Source organism: Drosophila tropicalis, unplaced genomic scaffold, assembly GCF_018151085.1.
Source record: "Drosophila tropicalis isolate 14030-0801.00 unplaced genomic scaffold, ASM1815108v1 contig_443, whole genome shotgun sequence".
Taxonomy (NCBI): Eukaryota; Metazoa; Arthropoda; class Insecta; order Diptera; family Drosophilidae; genus Drosophila; species Drosophila tropicalis.
The window spans coordinates 5195398-5223149 of record NW_027172907.1 but is presented as its reverse complement, the minus strand read 5'-3'; the positions used below and the strand labels follow the sequence as shown (position 1 = coordinate 5223149).

Genomic DNA, 27752 nt, shown 5'->3' with positions numbered 1-27752 from the left:
TCCTCAGTGTAATATTTCCTTAGCTGTTTAGTGTGAATTAGAATTCTATTCAAGCAATACATGTAGTTGCGCGATCTGACACGTTGTCTTTAGGCAGGAGTCTATTTAAGAAGGGGATAGAGGAGGCGGAGGAACTCTGATGCGGCTTCTCTTTGTAAAGAACTTACAGAATGGGGGTGTACCAGTTAAACAGAGATGGATACAGACTTAGAAAGAGAGAGACAGAGAGAGAGAGAGAAAGAGAATGCGGGAGAGGGAGATAACGGCATTGAGATGGAGCGATGGCGACTGCTGCTGCTGCAGGCACAAACATACATAAATGATTTTTTTTTTTTTTTTCTTATATTTTTGTTCAGACAGATTCGTGACACTTTAAAATTTATGATGTGAACTTTTTTCTATTTTGTTTTTACTTTTTTGTGTTTTTTTGTATACAACCCAGAAGACATTCACAGATCCAGAGAGATCTACAAATCTACACGATTCCTGGAAAGCAAAAAAAAAAAAAACTAAAATCTGTGAAATCTAAATCGACATAAGTGAACACACTCCGGCATCGTATTGCGGCGACTTGCCAGTTACTTTACTTACATTAGAGTACATTGAGTAGTGTAGAGTTGCCAGGCTGTCTGCTTGCCTGCCATTCCCGTTCCAGTTTCTATGGTTCCAGCTGCATGTTAAATGTTAATTGCTTCAATGCCAATTGGTTAAAACGCGGCCAAATCGTGTAGAAAACTCTTTGACAAACATTTGCAGAGATTTGTATTACTCCGGCGCAACTGCACAAGCAATTTGAAGAGATGAAAACAGAAAAAAAAAAATATAAAAAACACATCATACATACAAAAAGCAACAACAGACTAAGAAAAAAATTGAAAAACTGGCACATCAGCATCATCCAAGTCTGACGCATGACGAGCTGAAGTCGTAGCTCTGAAGCTGGGACGGACAGACAGAGAGAGAGACGGACGGACGGACAGACAGACATCCAGTCAGTTGTAGCCCCAACCATTGACATTATTTGCGTTTGTTTGCCGACATGTGTAAGGTATTCATTAGCTGCCTGCCTGTCCAAATTCAAATGTCTGACACACAGACGAAACCAATGGACAGACTTGGCAGACAGACAGAAGGACGGATAAACGGATAGAGACGGCGACGACGACGACGACGCACGCAAATATTAAATATTTGAGCTTTGTAAAGTTTTCACCAAAAAAAAAAAAAACACCATGCAGGCTGGGCGCAGTGTGTCAACACACAAAGAGCGACAGAGAGGCAGAGAGGGATAGAGAGACGGGGAGAAGATGGCCACTTGGCTTGAGCTTATCTCAAAACCTTACATCATGGGCCTGACCCCGACCAACTCCAAGTAAACCCACGATCATTTTCTCTCTCTCTCTCTCTCTGACTCTCTACCTCACTCAATCTATCTCTATGTGGCGTGTGTGTGTGTATGTGAGTGTGACAGCTTGCAATTAAATTTGTTTTTATGAACGAAGAAGAAGAAGAGTGTACACCGCCGATGCACTTCTTGGAATCTACACACACACACACACACACACCAACAGACTTGCATATGAAATGGTATATAAATATGCATGCCCGCGCATAATGCGAATATAAAAGAAAAGCTCGGGTTACACACGCCCCGACCTGGCCCAGGTTCGAGCTCACACACACACATGCACATGCACTCGAATGCTCATTTTGAATGCCCTCTTCATCTTTTTCCTTCACCGCCCCCGCATCCGTGTACACTGCCCCACTTGAATAGCCAAAGTATTCTCAATTTCTGTCAGATTTAATAACTAAGAGGGATAAATGAAAATAAAAAGCAAAGAAACAAGAAAACATTTTTAAATCTTATAGTCCTTTTTTGTCTTACATAAATTAAATAACATTAGTCATTTAAATTTAATCATTATGTTCAAAATTCCTGCTCTTTACTCTTTGAATTCCAGTCTACAAGTTTGAATTTCTAACTTTACTGATTCAAAACTTAAAAAGAAATTGTCTTGCTATACCTAAAAGTAGAATAGTTCTTGACCTTTGATAGGATATAAGATGCCTTGGCACTAAAATCATTAAGTGAGTAGTTCCTACCCAAAGGATGTGCTCTTTGTCTAGCTCCAAAGAGAACTTGGAATATGTCATGTATCAGTTCGAATGTTGTTAAATTTGAAGACAAAATTCTCGAAAAAGAAGTTTTAATATAATAATGTAGACGCCTTGACTATCAAAATATAGTATTATTTCAGTTGTTAATTTAAACAAAAAAGAAGGTGTTTAAAGGTGATACCAAAAATATGATAATTCCCATAATGGAACCACGCAAAAGTAAACACAAAGACAACATTTAATGTCAACCCAAAAATACATTTTTCCATCGAATTCCAAGTATTTTGTGTAACTGTTAAATTTGATTTGAAGCCATTAAGTTACCAAGTTAATCTAAGTATTAGATGTTTTAGTTTTACGATCTTGACCTTTTTGTAATTTGTGTGTTTTTTTTTTTGTAAATTCTTTCCACAAACTTTCTACATAACTGTGAGACCCATCAGAAAATGCAGCACTTAATCGGATTTTTGAATATAAACTTTTACTTAACTTTCGGTGTGAGCATAAATAAAATAATAAACTGAATCAACATAGTTAGATGAAATATTCTTTTTATTTCTTTTAGAGAGCAATGGCAATTCGTTTCAATGTGTGTGTTTTTTTAACACCAGAATCATAATCTGCTCTACACGTTTCTAATTGAAATGCCAAATGCTTTTTATAGTCGCTCTGTGCGGCATCATTAAATTTAAACTCAAGACATGATACCACTGATTCTATACATACATACATACGTAGATGATGTTGGTTGTAGAACAGGCCCCATGTTGGTTTTTGGTTGAATCTTCTTTAGCTAACTACCACACAACAGCCTTATGAGCATTGCGTGCAATTTGCAACTGCAACTGCATTTTGCGGCGGGGGTGGCCAGAAACTGGCAAATATGTGAGAACATAACTGGCTGCCTAGCTAAAGTTGGCCTAACGTTGGCTTGGCCTAGCCTGGCCTGGCCTGGCCTGGTCTGGTCTGGCCTGGCATGTGTTTACAGTTAGCCTACAGAGTATCGGGGAGTTGGGTGTCTCTCAAGTCTAGAAGGCAAAAGAACTTTGCCATAGACAAACTTTGGCTTAAAAGTGTTAAGACATGACTTGGTGGGGGGCTCTGTTTCTTGTTCTTTGTACCCCTACTCTCATCTTTTTATTGCTGTTGTTGTTGTTGTTTTTTTTTTATTAATGCTTAGCAGCTGCCATTAGCAGCAATTTTCAATTTTTATTTACGCTGATTAAAAGTGGCTACCAACTTGTCATAGTTACATACAAACTAACAAACATATACGAAAAGGTAAAGAGCCGCCATCTATCTCTAGTTGTGGGCTGACTTCGACTTCGACTTTGACTCTGACTCCGACTCTGACTGTGACTCTGACTATGTGTGAGTAGTGAGCCAAGTGCAGAGGCCGCTTATTGCCAATTAAGTTGAACTTGTTTTGGGCGTTGCCTGGTTACGTTCTGCTTGGAAAGCAGCCAAACACCTGACAGAGTTATATATATTTTCGCAAGTAGAGATGCCAAAATGGATTTGCCAATTAAACTAGTTCACTGAACTTGCGAAAAATTCTATGAGAACTAGTTTAGGCATAAGGCTGACTCCCATTGGGGCATCTAATGAACTAGTTCCTCGACAAAGCCAACTCTAGCAGCAACAAAATACAATTTGATATTATTTATTTGGCCTGACCGTGCACTTCTAGGGTATTGCCAGACTACAACTCATACACATTGCTTTTTATTTGCAGCAGCAGCCCAACACCAACAGCAGCAATCCAACCAACATCAGCAACTACTGGCCATAAAAGTACAGAGCAACTGCAGCAGCAACCCGCCCAGCAAACATTTACCATTTTAATTGCCATCGAGAAATCTCAACATTTATGCGTAATCGACTTAATTTGCCAAAGTCTTAAATTGTTGGCCAAACAGATTGGTAATTGTGAAATTTTGGTGGTTTGTCCTGATTTGAATTTGCTGCAATTGTGTAATGATCAGCAGAACTCCAACAACAGCAAATATAGCAACAATAACATCAACAACAACAACGATCAACCGGTAAGTTTAGTCTTTGACCTAACCTTTGCGATTGCACAAAAATGAAATCATTAAGAGTTTGGGTTTATTTTGTTTGTTTGTGTTTGGTTTTTGTTGGTTTGCTGTCTGCAGGGCTGCGGCAACACCCAATTAACCCGCTTTACCTGGCCCCAAAGCAAGGCAAAACCCAAACCGGGCCCAGACCCAAACCCAACCCCAAAAGAACTTGGCCACTAATGACAATATCTCTTTCTCTCCCGCCTATTTGCCATCTGCCTTCTGACCCCACCACACACACACACACACCACAGGAGCAACAGTCCAATCCATTGCAGACCTCGCAGTCATCGCATTTGGTTAAATTCATTAGCGTCGACCAAGTCACGACAAGTGTTGCGCCATCACAGCTACCAAGCGGTCTGCTAGCATCTATGCCCGGCCAGCATCATCACGATGCGGGCAAGTGGCGCGAATTCTTCGCCCAGTTGGAGGCGTTTCAACGTCAATGCTCTGAGGCCGGCGGTCGTCTGGTTGGGGCATTGAGCGATATACGCGCTGCCGATTTACAGGGTCTGCCAACACGTCGTCAACTTTATGGCCAACATCGTGCCCTAAGTCGCGCCCTTATGGACTCACAGCTCAATAATCTGCGCAAGCGTGGCGCCGCACAACTCAAACAACTGCAGGAGTTGGCCAGAGCCATCAATTCCGTTCCATTGATGCAGATGACGTCACCATCATCGTCATCCTCATCCTCATCACTATCGATGGGCGATTCGAATGTGGCGTGCAAATTGCGTAAGGTTACCCTCCTCTTCAATGAAGTCGATCGGGCTGCCCAGCGTCTGGAACAGTTAACCGAACAAAGACGCGAACGTCTTAGACAATTGACGCGTCAGCGGGCCCTTGAGGATGAAATCACTGAGGTAAGTGCCAGGCTTAGAGTAATGTTTTTTCCTGTGTTTTATTTACCCATAACCCAAAAGCAATTGCATTTACTTAACGATTTATAATTTTTAAAGGTCTCTTAATGATTGTCATAAAGTTTGTTAACCAATTCCAAATCTATTTGGGTATTTATCTAGTTGTGTTTCTGAAAACTTCAATATTTCAATGAGCAAGTTAACTAAAGGACGAAAACTTTTAAAAATTATAAATAACTGCTAAATAAATCATTAATCGCTTAGTTTCAAGGACACATTTTATGACCGAAGATTCGATTAAATTCATCAAAAAATTTACGAGATCAATAAAGAAAGTAAAAGGCGGAACTAACCATATTACCCACACTATAGGGATGGATATCAGAAAGCAAAAGAGAAACCTAAAAGCAGCCTTTGGGTCTAAGCTTTCAAATATTTTGAATATTTCCAAAATGCTTTATCGATATCAATAGTTTTTTAATGCCAACATATGTCTATATATAGTAACAAAGCTGAGAGTAGCAGAAAAACAGTTGAAAACAAACTCGCAAATAGTTTTTTAAAGTCACATTTTACCAGGAAGACGAAAGTCATCCTCTTTTATTAAGCGTTATAAGGCTATGAGAAATGAAATGCTAATTGATCTTCAAATCTTCTGAAAGAGAGAATTATAATTTTCATTTGTACTAATGGATGTCTTCAGAGAGAGAGAGAGAGAGAGAGAGATCAAAGGAAAAGATGAGGTATTCTGTATTCGATATAGAATCCTTGAGTGTCTTCAATTTGTTTCACTTGGACGATCTTGCGTTCAACCATAAATAATCATATTCATAAAATTTGTTGTCTAACAATGTGTAGATGGCCGCAGGAGCTGCAACAATGTATCTTAGAGACACGTACATATGCTTGTATGTGGCTTGTTTCTTAATGAGCATATGATTTTCGTCTTCATCTGCAACTTCGTTTTCATTTTGGTCTTTGTCTGCTGCGTTGAGGCTGCTGCTGACAGGAAATGCGCCATCTGCACAACGAATGCAATGCCAAATGTATCTGTCAGATACGCAAAGCACTCGCTAGCCACTCTAGCTGACATTGTTAATTGAATATGCATTGCATTTAATGCTGGCTTTATTAATTTATTACGCGCATCCGCTTAATGCTTTACCTTGCGTAGTAGTTGATCGTTAGTTGGTAAGTAGAGTTGGATTAGTTAGTTCGTATGGCAAATATGGCCGTTAGATAAGCCAAAAGCCACAAAAGCAAAACGAAAGAGAAAAAAAAAGGATTCCACAGCATTTGCAACATCTGCCACAAATGAGTTTCGTCGCCATTTCCTGACATTTTAATTGATTTGTTAATGGATTGCAGTCGAGGGCCAACCAGAGATGAGAGATGGTAGATGGGAGATGATCCCAACATACCTTAACAACATTAAACAAGGCAACTGCTGCCGGGTGTATAATTGAGCACGCACGCACCCACAACTTATTATTATTATTATTATTTTTCTGACTGACTCTTTTTACCGCATCAAGCATATCCACATTCACATCCACATCCACATCATCATCGTCGTCGTCGTCGTCATCTTGTGTGCCTGCTTCCACATTATCTACTTTGGCCAATCTCGCTCAAAGTCGCTTAATCAGCTGCCAGTGACAGTTGCTGCAACGCCCCATACCTCTAACTTGCCTCCGAGTTGCCTGTCGACTCTTTGGCTAATGCAATTTCGCTGATTAATCACAATAATTTGTTGTGGGGGATTAGTTAGCCAAGTCAAGTTAACTCTTCGCGCAATGCGTTTACATATTCGTCATACTTTCGCGCTACTATTAAGTTTGTGCCATTATTATTATGATTGTTGTTTTCTTGAATTCGCTGCATTTGTTGCTATTTTTATTTATTGTTGTTGTTTTCTTCTCATCTCTGCTGTGGCCAACAAAAGTATGTCAAATTGCAAATACACGACACGCAGATAGATACTACAACCAACAAGCGGCAGCTACCACATATGGGTATGGATCACCTACCTCACCCTCTCTCTACCCATTTGGGCAGATGTTTGCAGTTAGATAGACGGGGTCTACTCAAGAAAAGCAGAAAAAAAATCCTCAATTTCATTTAATAATTTGCGGAAATTGGCATTTAAAATTTTGCAGTGCCTTGTTAACGTTTTACAGACTGATTGTGAGACTCTCTCAGCCTCTGTGTCTGCCTTTTTGGCCTTTTTCACACGCTCCCGCGCACATTGGCATCATAACCGGGGCTGAGAAATGCTCGGCCATTTATCTACTGCTGCTTGTATTTGGCTTCTTTTTTTCTCTCCCTCTCTCTCTCTCTCTCTTATTTTATTTATTATTTTTTTAGTGGTGCAAAATTGAATTTTAATTGCCAAACGAAAAGTTAATGAGAAAAGTGAAAGCAAGGTTAAAGAAATTAATTTTTTTGGTATACATAAATGTACATACATACATATATGTATATGTACATACATATGTATGTTTTTTTTCTTTTGTGCGATTTTTCAATCGATTTGTCGGCATTTACGATTTGCTGCCCATTGGCTCCATTCAGTTGTTCGATCTGCAATTGATATGTGTATACGCAATCAGCATTCATTCATTTGCATTTCCATTTTTAAAATGTAGTTCACCGATAAGCCACAAACCACACATACACACATACACACACACAGACACAACTGATGACGACTGTCATCACCATCGAGTGGCGAATTGGCCTGGTCACTGAGAGTCTGATCGGTGCAACAAATCATCATATCAGGCGATACTCGTTTCTCATACACTCGTCGTGCGTTTAGCCCACAAGTTTTCAATTAAAAATAAATATAAAAAAAAATTTTAAAAACAAGGCGTTGACAGCTACTTAACAATATTTTTTCCCAGATTAGTTTTACTTTATATACTCTTTCAATCAGTTGTGGACCAAAGAAGGCGTTTTCCTTGCCATTCATTTCCTGGTCTAAAGACCTTTCCTCTTTTGTAAGGGTTTCGGGGAAAGTTCTTCAATAATTTAAACTTTTATAGTAAGCAAACAAGTTCCCAAGGATAACAATTCATTTTTAGGAACAGGTGGATAGATTACATCTAACGACCATCTTTTTCACTTAAATGGTATCTGAATAGATTGCATAAATTTTGAGAAAATTTTTAGGGGATTCTTTATAAAGAGAGTAAACTGACAAACTTTAACAGAATTTTGAAAGTGATAACTCATTTGAATGCTTTTAAACTTTAATTTTGAATATAATTAAGTTATCCTTTCGAGCAAAAGACAATAGAAGCAAAGTATTCGAATAAGCCTAAGTTTCATAAAGTTTCAATTTTAAAAGACAATTTTTGAATGTCCTTCATTATCTGCATTAAAATGTCGAGAAGAAGTGAAGAGAAGAGAAGAGAGAACTTGTTTTGTTTCAACCAAATATTGAATGCCATTTTTATCTATGTTAAATTGCAATAAAATTGAGATGAACTTTTTTGAAATTTCGACTAAAACTAAGCAAAAATACAGACTGAAGTAAAATCGAAATAAAAATATTATCTTTTCTAATCGTTTTTGTCAGATTTTCATTTCATTTTCTAGCAATGTAACCCCGAAAACTTATATTTAGGTTCTAGCATTGCTTCAGATCCTTCAATGACTTTACTCGGTACTAATAATAAAATATGATTCAAATGGGAGAATGATCTTGATCTATGATGGAAAACAGAAGAAGAAATGCTTTAAGCCTCTGCTTTCTTTCCTTTATACCTAATTGCTATATTCCCATTGCAACATTGGTAATATTTAACTACTTGACACAAATTTTTCAAACTTAACTTTGAATATTAAAACTATAACTATTTCACTTCAAAGCAAGAACGAAACGTTAGAAAATGTTTCAATTTACATTTGAAAACGATTTGAAGATAAAATTTGCCTCAACTGAAATATAGGGTATCAAAAATTCGTAATTCTTTTTGAGAGTTAAAATTGAAAATGAAAAAAAAACTAAATTTTCATCATGTTACTTTTAATTAAATATTTAATCGCTGCCACCAACAGCAAACAAGACACAAACCAAAAAACTAGACCAAACCCCCCTTGGAACCGCAGCTCCCGCTTCGCAAAAGACCAACTCCAATGACTTCGTTGGCAGCGAATGAAAAAAAAAAAAACAAACTAATGTCGCCGCTGTCATCCATTAGGCGCGCGCATTCAAACAAGGTGCGAAAAAGATGCCGCCATCGCCATTTTGTAGCTGCTGGTGATGTTGTTGCTGCTGCTGCTGCGACGCGACGACGACATTATGATGCGATATGCGATATTATATCTAAATTGTTGATCGCTTGCATTACTTGGTCGCCAGCAGCGCAGAGGCAGTTGGTGGTGCTCGGTGGTTTGGAGGTGGCATATTGCTCTTGGTGTTCGTGTTGGTGGTGTTGGGATTGCTCCACAAATATGGCCATCAGCCATAGGTAGCCTTGGGTGTCTGCTGCTGTTGCTGCTGGTGAAAGAGCTGATGTTGAATGCGTGGCTTCCCCCACCTATTAAATAAACATATAAATAAACATTGCTGACGGTGAAATTGGATTTGTTTAGTGCGCTTTCTTTGTAGCTCATGAGTCTTGACTTTAGTTTTCCTACTTCGCCTCCTCCTCCTCCTCCACCATCTTCTTTTCTGCTGGTGTAATTTTTTTTTTTTCAAATTAATTTGCGCACTGTCGGCGCGCTTTGTGCAATGAAAACTATGTTTAATTGTTTCGCGCCTTGAATTGCAATTGCAATAAGGAGCGATCCAGCTTCAGCTTTAACTTTTAGCTTAAGATGCAGCAACAGCAACATCATCAATTCGGTCTATGGTTCCAGTTGACCACAGCAGCTGCTGATGCTCCCAGCAGCTAACTCTGCCTGTTGGCGGACTTATATTTATGGCCTCTGACATTTGAACCTCTCCCCGACTTTGGCCAGGAATGCGGTGGCAACTTCATACATTTTTTTTTTCTGTTTTTAGCTTTGGCCAAATTGGCCAGCTGCATTAGAAGAACAGGCTGCATAGAATTCGGTCAGCCAAAAGCCACAAAATATGAAGGCTTATTTAGTGGCGACATGCCTAAAGACATAAAGTATGCAGGAGATGCTAGAAAAAGAGAGGGGGAGAGAGAGCTTATCCTCATCCTCCAACTAGCAGGCATAGTATTTTCCTCATTAGAGATGTAAAAATAATTTTATTAACATTTTTTGAAGAGAAAGACCATTAATAAAAGTTTGAGAATCAAGTCAAGTCATAATATTGCCTATTGTATATTAACTTTATTGGTTTAACAATCTTAGAGACTACAAATATATTTGCCAAATTTTAAAATATTACGCATTCGCAGCGAATCATTACCAAGGGGTCAACAAGTGGTATGAGTAATATTAATTAAGATAGACTTTTAAAAACTAAGCCACAGGACAGATAAATTTACTTCCCCCCAATTTAATAATTTGGATCTATGGAAGAACTGTTTGAATATTGAATCCAATTCAAGAAATTTCTTTTGTGACTACTTATCTTTCCATTTCGAAAGCCATTAAGACTAACTCTTGATATTTTTCATATCTGAAATCAACACGTGCGTGTTTTTCTTATGCCATCTTTCTGGTTATGTGTGTGTGTGTGTGTTGGTGTGTGGTGGTGTGGTGGCTGGACTGACTAGAAGATATCGAGTTTGAATATGTCTGTACATTGTATATACATATGTATGTTCATTTGCTAGGAGCCGCAAGTGCCGACAATCTCAACCGGTTGCGATAGCTGGCATGCAAACAAACAATACACCTTCTTTTCTATACAAGCTCCAACCTCCAAGCTCTTCATATTTAGCTCCACAGGTCTTCTCCTGGTCGGTGTGTGTGTGTGTGTGTGTCTGTGTATGTCATCAAAACGGACGTTAATCATACGCTTAGCATGGCAGCCATCGCCGATGGCAATCATCGCTTAGAATGTCCATGTGGCAAGTATTTATTGAATTAACACAGGCCATGGCCCATGCCCCATGGTCAGGGTCCTGGCAACTTGCAACTCGATTCGAACAACTGAGTCTCTGGTTTAGTATGTTGGTCTTGGCTTGGCTTGGGTAGACTTGGATTGGGATTGGGATTGGAATGGGATTGGCAGCGTCCCGAACATAAATATAAATGTAAACGTAATTGTTGTCGCCATTGCCATCGTTTGCCTTGTCATGTCAAAATGTAACTGTCACATTGGGTTTGACATGTTTTTTAACACTAATTTTACACGCATTTTTAGAAATCGTCAACTTCATCAACAGCTGTCATCATTTTTCGAGCGTCGTCACGTCCGTTCCCCGTTTCAATTGGAGTTGGAGTTGGAATTGGAATTGGACAGTCGTCGCCAAGTGATCGGCGATAAGCTGCATTCACCACCAGCCATCATCATCATCATTATCATCATCATACAGTGCCATTGCCACTGCCACTGTCCCTGCTGCTGCTGCTGCTGCTGATGATGATGCACTTGCTAGCCAGTGGTAAATCGGCTTTTCGGCCACAACCAACAACTACAACAACAACTCAAAGTCGGTTGCATGCAATATTGTCACCACATTAACGTCTTGGCCTTTTGTGGCCACAATTTATGACTCCTCTGTGTGTGCGTGTAGCTCATGTGGTTGGGATACAAGATTGGCTTTGGGTTTTTGGTTATTGGGATTGGGAATGGGTGTGAGCTCGCACACACATACACACACACACACTCTCCCTCCGCTAAGCTTGTCTTTTGGAAAGTGAAAAAATAACAAAAATAACAAAAATAAGAAAAATAAGTAAAATTGTAATCGCCTTTTTGCCATAAAATAGTTAAATGAAAATTGCTTTATTACAACTGTACCGCGCATGCGTGTTGTGTGGCTGGCTTCTCCTCTCTGTCTCTCTCTCTCTCTCTCTCTCTGTCCCTCTCTTTCTTTGTGTGTGAAAGAAATACATCAAATGCCTTATCATGGCAAAATGTCCGACTTATAGGCCATGTTCGAGTAATAAAAGTCATAATAAATCGTTATATTCGATTAACATATGACTTAAGAATACAAATATCTTAAAGATACTTATGTATGTATGTGTATTCTTTAGAGGATCAGTCTAAAGTATATAACTATTTATGTATATATAGCTAATCATATCATTTGGGGTTTTATTGCCTATGACTAAGTCCATTTGCCAATTTATGGCTTTCGTCCAAAACAGATTCAGGTCCAGCAGATCTTTAGTCCAGCATTCCTGTTTTTTAATGTCTCATTTTCCCTCTGCCTCTATATCTCTTTTTCTTTTCTCATCCAGTTCTTTTCGTTGATATTGCTATAATTTCTTAGTTGCTGCCATAAATTCAAATGCAAACTACATACATGACATGGCCGTTAAAATTGAAAAGAAGTGTGAGAGAAGGAGGTGGAAGTTAATATGGCTTACCAGCCATCCAACCAGTCGGTGGGGAAAGGTGAAGCTAAGCAGGGAAATAGTTACTTAAAAGCAAAGAGATAAGCAGCATTTGATATGCGGCGGCAAACACACAACTCACAACACAACACATTAAACAAGACAGAATGGGACAGCAAGATCGAGAACAAATTAGCCAACAAGAAATGAGACAACATATCATTTAAGACATTATTCAAATAAATTATACAAACAGAATCCCATATCTGCTTCCCCTCCCCCTCAATACCAAGAGCAGCAGCAGCAGCAACAGACAAATTCATTTTGGCCAAACAGATAAAACAAAGCAACTCAAACTATGAAATGCAACCACGAAGTTATTATACTCTCACTTTTATAATGACCACAAATAGATGGCTAATTGAAGTTTTAAGCTTTATCGAAAGATACATTTTCATAAGCATTTTAACATCCTTAAACCCTTTTATTAGCCTAAGGCTGATCAATTTCAAATGCAGGATGGAAGCACTTCAAATATAGACAAAAAGAACATTTGCATAGGAAATCATAATGCAAAACTTAGGGAAATCAAAAAACTAATTAATACTGAGTTTAAACAATTTGATCAATTTATGTTCATCTAAAATAATCGACAATCAATTACTAAGTTTATCTTTTAAATTTGGTTGATTTCTTTATTCCACAAAATCCAATCGATTTGAGTTCTATGACAAAGCAGAAAATTCCAATTTCTATAAAGGGTATATAAAGAGGGAAAAAATTACCAATGGCAATGTTGTTGCTGTTGTGGTTTGCTGTTGTTGTTGTTGTTGTTGCTGCTGTGGTCTATGATAGCAAACTTACAACGGCTACAACAACGGCGACAACTTTGTAAAGTGTCAAAATAAATTCGATATTGTGGCTTAAAAAATGTTTATGGCCGTGAGATAAATGCGCGACATTTGTGTAAATTACACGACAGCAGCAGCAGCAGCGGCAACAGGAGCGGGAGCAGCAGCAGCATAAGGAGTAACGGATGCCGCTTTGGCCACCACTGGAAGCCACGCATGCTCAACAAGCTAGCTTGCAGCACTCTATTGCTTGTTGTTGTTGTTGTTGTAGGTGTTGCATGTGTTTTATGGCACATGCGATGCAACTTGTAAAACTGTCACGTTAAATTTGCGTTTTATGTCAGGCCCCCAAAGTCAACATCAACTGAACCCCAGTTCAGGCAATGCCTAAGATGTGCCGATCATCATCATCATCATCAAGTTACAGAACCAAGGAGCCAGAGTGCAATCAACCCAGGCTTATCAGTGTCAAAGACAAAAGACAACATCCGCACTAGAAATAGTCCAACTGGAGCTTATCAAAAATGAAAAGAAAACGAAAAGGAAAACGAAACAGCAGAAGCAGAGCAAGAACAAGAAGCCGACAAGCCGAACACAAAGTCAAAATAGATGGAAATGTAACTCAGATCTTGGGAGTTATATATGTACATACATAAGTGAAGTGACTGTAGAACTAGAGATTGGAATTCCTGTGTGGCAGTGACCTTAGCCATTCAATCAATGGAAAAAGGGGTTTCCAAATGCTTTCCAAAGTTAAGGTCTATAAACGAAATGATCTGATGATATCAGGCTGGAAAACTTCGTCATTAACATATGCTTAGACTTTTAGCTAGAAGCTTTTACATTATTTATAGTGTAGTGTAGTGTATAAGAAGCACATCTTATAAATATGAAGGCCAGGCATTATGAATAAGTATAGATAAATTTGATCACCATAAGCAAGAAGATTATTCGATGATTCCGCATTTTGTTGCTTTTAGGATATGAACGTTTCGCTTTTTCCGAGTCCGAGTCCGAGTCCGAGTCGAAGTCGGAGTGTAGTGTTACATTTGTCTCCATCTTTTGTTGGGATATTTTTTGCACCCCTCAAGAAATCCGTCACTGTGAATGGAGTTGGCTGTCATTTGCCTATTTACTTAGCTAAGCAAATTCACAAAAGTTATGGAACGATGTGGGCGATATCGTTGTCATTATTGTCATTTAACCGTGTGCCGGCTCTATCTATTGTTCCCTCTGTCTCTCTCTCACACACACATTTCTCTTCACTCTGGTTCTCTCGACTTTTATTGTTTACACTGGGCAATTGTTTTGATTCTTATTGAATTTCATTGAGTACCGCCGCCTACCGCTGACTTGGACGACGACAAATTGAAAATGAAAAAAAAAATACATATGTATGTACATATATATATACAGTTTGTATGTACGCTTATGTATCATTAAAAGCCGCCTAATGAGTGTCTGTGATTTCGCATCGGCTCGGCTCAGCGCCAGTCGCAATTCTGTGCTGCCTCGGGCATGTTGTTTTCCAACTTGTTAAGCTTGGCAAAATCGATTAAATATTATCCGTTTCGGGCAATGTTACCATCATTTATCTCTGTCTCCGCCTCTGCCTCTGCCCCAGACACTGAAAACCCAAATCGCCATCCAAATCCAACAATATCTGAATCAAGAACAGATCATGCATCGCCGGCGCCAAGTGATTGTGACATCAATGTCAGAAATTTGGCAACCGATATTGCCAATTATGTGAGTGAGTCATTGTCATTATGATGATAAAAAGGGAACAACGCGATCGGTGAATGAATGTTGTTGTTGATGATGATGATGATGATGATGTGTTTCGGGTCTTTTGGTGCCTTCTTATCAGACACAACAACAGCTTTGAAAATTTCATTAAAACGAAACAAAAACAAAAAACGTTAACTAAATCAATTAATTTATTTACTTTGTTTGAAGTCTTTCTCTCTCTGTGTGTATGTGTGTGTGTATGTGTGTGCACATGTGTGTGGCAATCGTCGAGAAACAATCTTTTTAAATGGCAACCAGAGCGCCTTTAAAACTAAATAGGCAATCGAGCTCGAGATCATGTTAAACGTAAACAATTTGAGTAAGCCGGCTTCACATCTACATACAAATACAGGGTGTTTCAAAATCAGTTTGCCACATATCATAGTGTGTGTGTGTGTGTGTGTGTTCTCTATGAATTTACATGTGTTATCCAACACAGCGATTGAGTTGTTAAAGATTTAACCAACACTGTTCCGTATTAAATCATCGTTTAACAATTTGTCATAGAAAACATTTTCATTTTGTTCTTTTTTTTTTGTATTCAATGTTTTGACTATTGTGAAAAGCGTTTAGCATTAACCAACAGAAGTGTTGTCATTTCCGTTTCTAGCCATACCAAAACTGAGCTGAAAATTTGCTAGAATTACGGCTTTTGATGCTGTTCTTTTCTCTTTCTCCTACCAATACCATTTTGCTCTTTAAACTTAAACTGCTCCATGAAAACACTATTATCAGGAATTATCACTTTTGGACAAAAGACAGCGGCCTTAGCTCAGTAGCGAATGTTCTATGACTTTCTTGCATTACGCATACGCCATGTAGTCATACTGTATAATGTTATTATCAAATTATGCACATATCTTAAGTCAATACATTGAGCCACTAGAAATACTTTTAAAAACATTCTTTTAAAGAATACGAAACCTTTTTTGACTTTTTAATCCCTACTTAAGCGCGAATCTTTGATGCACTTAAAAAATGTCCTTGCTGATCTAACAAAAACTTAGGTCTTACCAAAGGAAGTCAAGGTTTAAATAAATGTAAAATATCTACAATCAAAAGTGTCCCCCGTTTGCCATTTAGCTAGAAAGCTGATAATGAAATGAAATTCTGATTATCCTTTCTCGAAATGGCTGACAATTTCGCATAGATTCTCATCTAACTAGTTATATGCAAACGCCTCGACTCTAACCAGAGCAAATGTTAAAATTAATGGTCAATCAAAATTATTTGCAAACAAAAACAAACATCTGACTAATTCTATAATACCCTCTGCAAGGGTATAAAAACATTAAAGAAATCCGTGAGTTTTAAACATTTTTGGCACATTTTCATTGCCTAGACATTGACTTGTAACCTAATCTCTAGCTCAGTTTCATTACATTCCATACACTTTTATGAAGTAGTAAAAAAATCGAATCTAAATATAATTAATAATAGCTATATAGCCATATCCAAACGACAATTTTTTTGTAGGTGGAAATCTTTTGTGATTACATCACAATATGATTTTATCACATTTTTTATTGGCTATAATTGAACTTTATGTGATTATGAGATTTTTGAAGACATGTTTTTAAATGCAAATCTTTGAATTTGAATATTTTTCAATTTTTGCAAAATAAATAAGTTTGATTATTTAAACACTTTAAACTACTTTTGAATAATTTTATAAATGGATTTCTGTTACTTTGTTTGTTGTACAAACTAACTCAAAAGGCAGATCTATGAAATCGTTGAATGTTATGAAATTTTAGTTTCATTAATGGAACAGACACTGGAATGACCTTCCCCGCCTAGTGAAACTAGGCTTGTAATCGTAATTCTCTTCCACTTTGAACATTTTTTTGTAGTTCTCTTATCGATTTTGATGTGCAAATGTTAATGGAAAATAATGTCTTAATTTCCCAATGAGATTAATTGACCGAACAGAATCAATTAAGTGTCATTTTGAGAGCAACAGACAGCAAGAGAGAGAGAGAGTGATTAAAAGGAGGTTGGGGGGGAAGATGAGTGCTTGTGGTTGGCTATTAAATCCCAAAACAAATTGAATGAAAATCGATCGTCTGCTTGCATCACCCTGTATACGCATCTATGTCGATCTAGTGCCATATCTGATGAGCATGAAGAGCTCAGAGCAGAGCAGCCAAGAGTCTCACTATTAGCCGGCTGAGTCTAGCTAACTGCTGATTGTGCTGCTGCATCGAAACTGTGAAACTGGAGCAATTCCCCCAGACAATATTTTCATTCATTGGGAGTGGAGACAGAGACACACACACAGACATAGCCAACAGATACATATACAGATGGTGGTGCTGGTGCTGGTGCATGTGCAGGCTGACTAGCTGACTGGCTGGTGGACATGCCCCCAAAATTGGCTTGGGGCACATTATCTCGTTGCCGTTGATCGACGACAAAGACAAAAAACAAAAAAAAAAAACCAAAAACCAAAAACGGAAAGTGAATGCGCACCAAAGCACGCGTGCCTGAGTACGACCCAGAGATGGTAGATGGATGGAAGCTAGTTAGTTGCCCCAAAACCCAGACCCAGACCCAGACCCATACTATCTTCCTCTGTCTCTCCCTCACGGCCCGCTGTATCTCTCTCTCCAAACACCAACTTGCCCATAATGCGGCCGCATCAATGATTTTATCAATTCAATTGGACGCAGCAGGTGATTAAAAATTGGTTAGAGCAACAAAAATTATCAATGTGAGATGCTTGATTGGCTCGTGGATGTGGATGTTGCTCTTGTTGTTGTTATTGTTGTTTTTGGTGTTGCTACTATTATTGTAGTTTTCCAATACCTTTGGGGAATCAGCTAGGAGGAGCCACTAATGTCATTCAGGGCCGGACTTCTGTATCTAATTATTTACCTTTTGAGGCAGAATATATTTGACCACAATACATGTATTTATTTTTAGTTATATTCCGAATATAATGAAGCTCAATTGTTTAAGAGACAATTATAAAGTTTTTTAAGTCAATAATCTTTTTAAGACTTTTGTCAGAACTAAAGTTTTCCAGGCAAGAATAGAATATGTACTTATCAAGTCAAGAATTATCTCCATTTCTATTCTGTTTGATAAGAAATCTAAATTTCTAAATTTTGTTGACAATGGGCCCTTGCAACGTCTTAGTCCGGACCTGTCGATAAGCCATAGTTGAATCATTTCATTTGATCTGTGTTCGATTGGATTTTAATTTGTAAAGTGGAGGCTAATTAGAGCGTCGATCATTTCTATGAGTTTCACTTTTCTACATTGGTTTTCTGTTGTTGTTGTTTTTTTGTTGGGATTGGAACCAAATTTGAAATTGAAATTGCGACTAACTGGGATCGAGTCCGAGGGATCTGTGGGTTACCTTGGCCTGGCGTGGGCGCGTTTTAGTTGTTTTTGCTTTTCCTTGGTTTTTGTTGAAGGTTTCCCACTGATTTGTATCTGTTTTGTTTGTTTATTTGTTTTTTGTAGGTCACCTCTTGGCTGGGACATGATGGTGCAGAAAGTTTGCAGAAATTCACCCAAATCCAATGGGAAAATGAAGAGCAATTTAAGGCACAGGAGCAAGAGTTTGAGAAATACTATTTCATAGCTATGGTGAGTGGATAAAATGAAATAAAATAAAACATAATTCTCAATCTCTCTCCCTCACTTTAGAAACATTTGGCCAAGGGTCGAGATTTGCATGCGGCAGCAATTAAAATTTCCGTACTTAGCGAAAGTTCAAACAATTTGAAATTGGCTTTAGATCAATTTGCCCAAAAATTGGAACAGACACGTGAGCGTATTGAGGGGCTCAGCTCGTTTATTGCATTTGCTTATTCAACATCAACGTGAGGCAGGTGCCCAGGATGAGTTGCAACGTCTGGCCGAACAAGTTGGGGCCACAGCATTGCTTGAGAAGCATCTGGAGAAGCCGACGACTGTGTTGAGAAAAAATATATCGGTTAGCACCCTGCCTGTGGCGAGTAGCACGCCAAACCCCATGATTAATAAGAGGGGCAGCTATCGCTGTAGCTCTGGCAATGGCAGCAACGGAGGCGGCAGCAGCAATTGCAGTTGCTGGCGTGAGAGTCGCAATCTGGAGGACATGGATGAGCCGGAGGAGGAGCCCGAGGATGTTGATGTTGAGGATTGTGATGCCGATGGCGATGGCGAGGAACAACAATCGAAAATTGCCGATTCTGGTGTCGGTGTGTGCGATAATTGTGAAAGGAATCCGAAGTTGGCACGCATCTGCTCCTGTCAGAGTCTCAACGAGAAGAGGTAAGTGCGAATATATAAATCAATTGTTGTTTATTCAATGAAACCATCTCACTATATAGTCACGATGAGCTGCTTGAGGATGAGTGCTATGATCGGCCGACAAAACGTTATATGGAAATGCATTCACCCATGGAGGCAAATGCCCATCTGCAGTGCCATGGCTCCAGTCTGGAGTTACCCAAGTTGGAGGAACTAAGCTGTTTGGAACCAAAAATACAAAAGTAAGTCCATCTGATGAGGCGAGTGTCCAACTATTTGGTGATAATGCACATTCTCTTGTCCACCAGAACGCTTCTATTGATCATGCGCGAGATGATTGGTACCGAACGCGACTATGTCCGCTCCTTGTACTACGTGATCGAGAACTATATTGATGAGCTACTACGTGACGATATACCGCAGCCATTGCGAGGACAACGTAATGTGATTTTCGGTAATATTGAGAAAATATTCGAATTTCATAACTCCCATTTTCTTGGCGAATTGGAACGCTATGAGCACAATCCGCTCAAGGTGGGCGCCGCCTTCCTCGAAATGGAATCCAAATTCTATTTGTACGCCCTGTACAATAAGAATAAACCGAAGAGCGATACACTGCTAAGTGAATATGGCAGTTCGTTCTTTAAGCCGAAGCAAATGCAATTGCAGGATAAATTAGATTTGGCCTCGTATCTGCTGAAGCCTGTCCAGCGTATGGGTAAATATGCTCTGCTGCTCCAGCAACTGGTCAAAGCCTGTCGCAGTGTGGAGGGGGCAGCCTTGCAGGAGATTGCCGCCGATGTGGAGGAGCTGCAACGGGCCGAGGAGATGGTTAAATTCCAATTGCGTCATGGCAATGATCTTTTGGCCATGGATTCGCTGCGCGATTGCGATGTCAATGTCAAGGAGCAGGGACGTCTGCTGAGGCAGAATGAGTTCCTTGTGTGGCAGGGACGCGGTGGCAAAAAGACTTTGCGTCAGGTGTTCCTCTTCGAGGAGTTGGTCCTATTCAGCAAGGCAAGACGCTTTCCCGATCACAAGGTACGCCCGTAATGAAACAAATTCTCCTCAGTTTCAACTAATCACAGCTAACTTTGCAGAATCTGGACATCTATATATACAAGAACAGCATCAAGACCTCGGATATTGGTTTGACAGCGCATACAGGAGATGCGGCAACAAAATTTGAGATTTGGTTCAGAAAACGTAAACCGGATGACACATGGATGCTTCAATGCATGTCGGAGGATATTAAAAATGCCTGGACGGAGGAGATCTCCAAATTGCTCTGGAAGCAGGCGAAACGAAATCGAGGTATATCTTAGTTCACAAACCACTTAAACCCACTGAATCAACATCTGTTATGTTGCCATCTCTCTCAGACGATTTCTTAATCTTCTAGTAGTCCGATCGGGCTGCACTTAAAGAAGCTGAAGAAATTAAGTTTCTTTAAAAGGAACCAAATCTTAGATACTCAAAGAAAGAGAAAACGTTTACTCATATTATTTTTTTACAAAATCAATACCCAATTTCACAGAGGTTCGCCTAGCGGAGATGTCATCCATGGGTATTGGCAGCAAACCCTGCCTAGATATACGACCCAGTCATAATCAGATCAGTGATCGTTCTATACCACTTGCCCAGCTTAATAAAAGTAAGTCCATTTCATTTCATTCTATGGCGTTTGGCATTTTGTGATGAATGATGTTTTTATGTGGCTTTTTCGCAGCTCCCAAACTACGCTATTCGGAGCCTGGGGGCAAAGGCAGCATGCGACGACCCAATTCATTAATATCGGAAAGTTCACTATCGAGTGGCACCAGCACCACCAGCAGCTCGTCCATTAGCGGTGGCTCCTCATCTGGTCATGGTGGTGGTCACGGCGGCGGTCTTGGTGGTGGCCATGAGAGTAACTCAAGTAGCCGTCATACATTGCACTTTGGCAAATTGCCCGGTTCGAGTCACAATTGCCATAACACTCTGACCGGACTGAGTAGTGCTTCAACCACTTTGGAGCTGATCAATGAGACGCAGGCCCTTAAGTTGAGCAATCATGAAGTTGCGGCTGCTGCTGCTGCCGCTGCAGTTGCAGCGGAGAGCACCACCACCAACACCACCAACTCCACCTCCACAACGTCGGGTTCTTCGAGCAGCAAGCGTCATCATCATCACAAGCGATCGACAACAATTGTCAGCCAACTGTCCATGGGTATTGAGCTTGAATTGTGCTACTTTTTCTAGATACATACACACAAATATAATTGTTTTTTGTTGTGTGGTCAAATTGTTGCTTATGTTGTTGTAGAATTGAATGCCAACCACCCACCCAGCCACCAACATACACCACCACTTTACTCTGTATATAAAAACCCCGCCCCCAAAAAAAAAAAAAAACAAAAATGAACAAACAGTATTGCGTTTAGTAGTTGGATTGTATATAATTTTAAACCTTCTTCACACACACACACACACACCCTTCCCACTTGTAATTGTCTGTTGAGTCCTGCTGCATGTTCTTTTTGTTTCTCACTCACTCACACACTCACTATCTCTCTCTCTGTCTGACTGAATGATGATGTCTCAATGATCCACCTACTGTCTCCCCTGTCTTACAAATGCAGAGAGCGGCATTGTTGCCGATATATCCGTGACACCGGACCAGGAGCATGCCGCCATCACGGATCACTTAACGGGCAGCAAGGGTAGCTGGTCCACATCCACCACATCGGCATCCACACTGAGCGCTGCCTCAACGGTTATCCTGCGACGCTATAAATCATATGCCCATGCCGCTGAATCGGCCCATCCGACGGATTGCAGTAGCAGCAGCAGCAGCAGTAAATGAATTATAATTCGAAATCGAATTTGAATTTCTGGTTAAATACAAATTTTATAGCTTTAGCAAATTAAGAAAACGGTTTCATCAGATTCATTATCCATTATTCAAATTATACTTTATCTTCTATATCTCTCTCTATCCCTCTTTATATATACATACATATTATTATTATTTTTTTTTTTTTTTTTATTTATTATCTATTGGAATTAAGTTGTGTTAATTTGTCATAATTCTCGATTTTTTTTTTTTTTAATTATTACTATTATTTTAATTATAATTATTAATATTATTATTCTAATTATATTTTTTGTGTATTATTATTTACCCAATTTCCTAATATTCAAAAAATGTTTGTTTTTTTTTTTTTTTTTTTGCTTCCAATTATTGAATTCAATGTGTCAATGTCGAAATATATTTCGTAGTCCTTAAATCACTCACAAAATCGTAAAGGAAATACACACAGAAACACACACACACACTTACACATACATACACACACAAACGCAGATAGTGGAGCCGAGGTATAGATAGTAAAATCAAAGTTCACCACTTAAAGCTAATTAATATATATAAATACATACATATGTAAACTAAGTGCCTACATTTACAAAATATCTTTAAAAGCAAAATAAAATTATATATATACATATATATTATACATAGATACCACAAATACATACATACAATATACATATATATAAATGTATTGTCGAATTATTGAATTATTTTAGGCATAAGTCGAGAAAAACATTAATCGAATAAATGTTGCTTGAAAATATCGAATTCACTTCTATTTAATTTATTTCTTGAAGAGTTTCGATCAATGAAACAAATAAATTTGCATCTTTAGAGTAAATAATAGCATTCCATTGAGTCTGTCAAGCTTTAAAACAAGTTATTGTTTTCGAAACATTGAAATAACTTTTCAATGATCCAAAATCTTTTACAGTGCTCTGATAGAGACCGTAGCATTTGCCAATCCTTCTATTTGGCTTTATGTACTTATGTTTCCAATACATTAACAATCCCCAAAATATAGAAATTCTAATCAATTTGTTAGTCCACTCTTTCTATATAAACTAGTCGGCTTAACTCAGTTAATGATTCGAAAATTTTTCTTTCTAAGGTAGGCGAAATATTTGACAAAATCGGATCGGTAGGCATATTTTATAGTCGATTTACCCAAGCTAATTCATTCATACGATATATGTACCTACATACTTAAGGATTTCGAATATAACTTTTATTCAGTCGTGCGTCTTCTCTGAATGCTGTGTGTATATTTAGTTTTTGTTATATATTTTTTTGAATAATAAAAAACGTTCTTAAACAAGTATATAGAAAAGATAGAAAACAAATTTAGAAGCAAAGACAAGCGTTTAAGAACAAGGAGCAAAACGTACCGTCAATATGAAATCGATAAAAAAGATAAAGACGAATTCTGAGAAGCTTTTTGAAGCAACACAACGAAAATTGCTTATTCGGGATTTAATCACTGCTTTGACAGGTGATGTACCAATGTATATAAGGACTAATTTCGATATTGAGCGGATCGTGCATCCCGATGAGCTATGGCAAGTGCATTTTGAAATTGACAATTTGCAATTCAGTCAGGAACAACGCGCTATCGTTAACGATTTATTGCCAATGATTGTATATCAAGCCGTTGTCCATAGATATATAAATGTGATCCGATTTAAACAGTGCAGTGGACGCTCTCAACGGGCATTGGCCAATCTGCTGAATAAAGAGATAAATAGCTTCTTAGCAATGCTAAGGAAACTCGAGAAGCAATCCCATGAGAGGAAACTAAGTTCACAGAAACTCCTTGAGCAGTTGAATATCTGGTTGCCCATCATGAATGTCTATTGTGGAATTGCTGGATATACCCAATACCTGAATTTGAATAGTGTTCAGATGATTAACCGGTTGGACGAAATCTATGACATGCATGACTTCAGCTCGAACTTGGAGTTTAAAAAACGTATATGTGAAATGATAAAGCAAGTTTCCGTCTTCTATATGGATTCGATCCAAAGCTGGACCCAAAAGGGCATTGCTATTGATGGAGGGAATGAATTTTTCATTGAGGATATGGCTATGGATATGGAACTGGAGTTGGATGAGCAAAGCTATCCGGAGCAATGTTCCGATTTATATTGGACTCACCGTTATCGGCTTCATGTAGATCGTTTACCAAATTTCCTAAAGAATGAGGCCAATATTATATTTCTATCTGGAAAGTATCTGAATATATTACAGCAGTGCAATGTGACCATAACGTTAATGGATGTTCCACTCACCTATCAACGCAACGACTTGTCCCACACTAAAATTATAGAACGCAGCTATAACCTATCAGCAAAGAGTCTTAAGGACTTTCTGATTAACGATCAAGATTTGCTTTACCATCTGAATAATCTCCGTTTGTATGGTATGCTTCAGGACAAATGGTTTGCCAAAAACCTAATGCAGAAACTAAATGTTCATTTGGAATGCAGAGTGTCGAATTTGAAACTGGAGGAGTTGCAAGGTCAACTGATTGAAGTCATGCACAAATGTGGTGATTCATTAAAAGATCTTATGCGTATTCAGTTAAAGGATTGCAATCTTCTAGCCGATCCCATTGACTATGATCAACTCTGTGGCTACGATATAATATGCTTGGATTATGAAGTCAAATGGCCACTAAGTCTGGTTTTGAACTCTGATCGGTTGGGGCAGATCCAAGTATTGCAACGAATTCTTCTCCTTTTACGTTACGTGCAATATCAGTTGAAAAAACTTAGCTCTCTCGATCCCATTTCTAAACGTATGCTGAAGGGCATTCAGGGTCTAATGCAAAATATGTCCACGACCATTGAGTCACGTTGGAGGGAATTTATTGATTCAGTGCTTGCAGCTGTTACCATTGACCAAGTGATCTCTGCATTCAAGGACACTTTGGACCAATGCATGGAACTTTGCATTCCATCTGGTTATGATTTTGTACGAAATGTCTTCAATCTGGCGAGGACATGTCTGGAGTATTTAAAAGGTCGTTATGGAAGTCAAGATTTTGATTATCTAGAATACGAGAAACAATTTAATCGGTTTTTTAAAATATATTTTGAATTCAGTTCAGGAGTTGGCCCATGAGGGTGGAGACGAGAGCAAACAGTTGAACCAAACTATAATTGAATCATTTAAGCAGCTGCTACTTATGTAATTCCATTTTGAAATTTATATTCTATGTATTGTATGTACATATATTATAAATCAAATAAAAAAAGTAAAACCGATTACCCCTTGTGTCAGGCAACAGAATTATACATGTTTGTTGCCTGCCGCCACTGTAATTCTCAACTGCTTATTCATGGCAAACGGACTACAAATAAGAAAAAATTAACATAGTTTGCGGCTTGAAATGAAGACAAATTTACGACCCGAATAATCGTGTGGGCTCTTTGTCATTTTTGGCGAAGGGACGTAATTCTGATTCAGTATATAACAATTTTAGATTTTTTTTTTTATTTTATATAAAAATATAAACGACTCTGTAGCTTAATTACAATATTGATTTTAGCCGCCATGTAGCGTGGATATAAATAAAATATTATCATTTTGTTGCAACTCATAGTCTAGACCGCCCTAAAATTATAAGTTTGGTTAAGGGGAGAAAGTCTGACTGGGAAAAGGAATATGAAATGGACTTACAAGAAGCTCCCAATCGGTATCGTTGACTAGCACCAAAATGCCGGGTCGCCTGAGTTAAATGACAAAAAATTCACAAAATTCTTTTGCAAACAAACCATTTACTTACACTGTGTCGCCTTGTATGAAAAGTTCGGGGCTTCTGGTCAATATATTGGCATGCATCCATTTCAGTAAACTACCAATGGTCCCTAAAAAAATGCAACTGGACAATTAGTCAATTAAACTCTATTGATATTGATTTCACTTGCATTTCTGTGCCCCATCCAATGAGAGTTGTCGGCGTTTGATATTGCCAAACAGAAGTTCCGCGCCAGCGCTGTGCACATTTGAATAAACTTGTTAATTACTCTCCTTTCGAATCGATTAACTCTAAAATACCTGAGCTCCAATATTAAATTTAAATCGTTAGCCATCAAATGTTTTATTTGCCAGTGTTTCTTGTTTATCTTTTTTTTAACTCCTGTTGCACGTTTGTTTTGGTTTTTATACTTGTTGTTTTTAGAGACGGCCACGAATGTATCGATATCAAGCTATCGATATCAAGATGGCGCTAGTGTGCGATTACCCGATATCAGTCACTTTCACTTTGGCGTTTTGGTATTTTTTGCAGCAACTAACTAAGTTAACGAACGAAGTAACTAACTAACCAACAACAATGGTGCAGGTGTGGTTTATGGACGATTCTGAAACGGATCAGCGCTTGGACCATCATCGCAGCCCTCCTGCTTTCTTGGAAATATCCGAACTGCACAAGAAAACTGGCGTAGAATACTACAAGGCAAGTGTGAAATTTCGAATTGCGTTGTTTTGTTTTATGTTGACTCTGACTTTTTGACCTTGGCTTATCTCCATCTAGATTAATGCCGATGACTACCAGAATGATCCTCTGCTTAATGAACTGCGTGCCAAGCGTGGCTATACCTATGAAGATCAGGTGTGTATTCCAAATGATAGATATCCTTCAATTATGCTCTCTTATACGTTTTCCTTTTTACTATTTTGCAAGATCACCTGCTCGGAAGAGTGCCTGCCGGACTATGCCAACAAACTGAAAGCATTCTTCACTGAACATTTGCATACGGATGAGGAAATTCGTCTGATTCTGGATGGATCTGGGTTCTTTGATGTGCGCGAGTAAGTGTTCAGCATGGTCGGGAATCTGAAAAGCGTTGACTACATTTACTCTTTCATTTACAAGTGGTGAAGACAACTGGCTGCGCATAAAGGTGGTTAAAGGAGATCTTATTATAATACCGGCTGGGATATATCATCGATTCACTCTGGACATTAATGTAAATAGAATAGTTTGTGTGCCATTGATTTTATCAAATATTTAATTTACTTGACATTTGCAGAACTTTATCCAAACTCGGCGCTATTTCATTGGAGAACCGGTGTGGGCCCCACATAATCGACCAGCAGATAATATGGATTGCCGTAAAACCTATTTGCAGCATTTGTCCGAAAGTTTTGTGCATTTGAATACGGCCTAAACGTTGATGCTACATCCAAATACACGTTTTTATACAATTCTTAAAAAAGGAAGATAAATCCAAGTGCAATTAAATATACCGAAAACTAGTTTTGAATGGTAACGACTACGAATTGGCGAAATTCCATTTGACGAAGCGAAAATATTCAATTTGGATGGCTGGCGAATTCATCGTGTGATTTCAAGCGAATGTTCGATGTTCGCCGATTTCGCTTGATGTTGGATTCGAATTTCATATGAGCGCGCAAGTTGCAACGATAAATGAAATGAAATGTCGATTTTCGATAGGTTTTGCTCCGGAATGTCGATTAATCGATAGGTTTTGCTCCGGAA

At 38.6% G+C, this 27752-nt stretch overlaps 3 protein-coding genes across 4 annotated transcripts in view; 2 read left to right on the top strand and 1 right to left on the bottom strand.

Moving 5' to 3' along the window:
* Pura (Puratrophin-1-like) overlaps positions 1-22372 on the top strand; it is a 56961-nt gene extending 34589 nt beyond the window's left edge. Inside the window, 11 exon segments of the mRNA XM_068286306.1 lie at positions 3857-4166; positions 4457-5071; positions 18619-18744; positions 18805-18939; positions 18941-19413; positions 19473-19634; positions 19701-20433; positions 20493-20706; positions 20930-21046; positions 21122-21601; positions 22014-22372. Coding sequence (XP_068142407.1) covers positions 3857-4166; positions 4457-5071; positions 18619-18744; positions 18805-18939; positions 18941-19413; positions 19473-19634; positions 19701-20433; positions 20493-20706; positions 20930-21046; positions 21122-21601; positions 22014-22237 — 3589 coding nt within the window. The 3' untranslated portion in view covers positions 22238-22372.
* On the bottom strand, positions 636-26700 carry Urm1 (Ubiquitin-related modifier 1). 2 transcript variants are annotated; one of them, XM_068286367.1, is made up of 5 exons: positions 26306-26700; positions 26176-26243; positions 26034-26115; positions 25928-25976; positions 636-779 (listed from the first exon to the last, which is right to left on the bottom strand). In XM_068286367.1, the coding sequence occupies exons 1-5, from the start codon at positions 26338-26340 to the stop codon at positions 708-710; spliced, it is 306 nt and encodes a 101-aa protein (XP_068142468.1). In that variant the 5' UTR covers positions 26341-26700; the 3' UTR covers positions 636-707. The 2 variants fall into 2 exon arrangements, with proteins under 2 accessions (XP_068142468.1, XP_068142469.1); XM_068286368.1 differs by lacking the exon at positions 636-779 and adding an exon at positions 25711-25861 and having other exon boundaries at positions 26306-26682.
* On the top strand, positions 26524-27532 carry Adi1 (acireductone dioxygenase 1). The gene is made up of 5 exons (XM_068286361.1): positions 26524-26705; positions 26784-26861; positions 26934-27061; positions 27126-27219; positions 27283-27532. The coding sequence occupies exons 1-5, from the start codon at positions 26583-26585 to the stop codon at positions 27418-27420; spliced, it is 561 nt and encodes a 186-aa protein (XP_068142462.1). The 5' UTR covers positions 26524-26582; the 3' UTR covers positions 27421-27532.
* The last annotated feature ends 220 nt before the right edge of the window (positions 27533-27752 follow it).

Coding starts and splice junctions, on each gene's coding strand:
- Urm1 (XM_068286367.1), bottom strand. CDS start 26,340: ATGGCTAACGATTTAAATTTAATATTGGAGCTCAG. Junction 26,244..26,305: donor AATTTAATATTGGAGCTCAG/GTATTTTAGAGT, acceptor AAATGTGCACAG/CGCTGGCGCGGAACTTCTGT. Junction 780..25,927: donor ATACCGATTGGGAGCTTCTT/GTAAGTCCATTT, acceptor TTGCTTGTGCAG/TTGCGCCGGAGTAATACAAA.
- Adi1 (XM_068286361.1), top strand. CDS start 26,583: ATGGTGCAGGTGTGGTTTATGGACGATTCTGAAACGGATCAGCGCTTG. Junction 26,706..26,783: donor CTGGCGTAGAATACTACAAG/GCAAGTGTGAAA, acceptor ATCTCCATCTAG/ATTAATGCCGATGACTACCA. Junction 26,862..26,933: donor GCTATACCTATGAAGATCAG/GTGTGTATTCCA, acceptor CTATTTTGCAAG/ATCACCTGCTCGGAAGAGTG.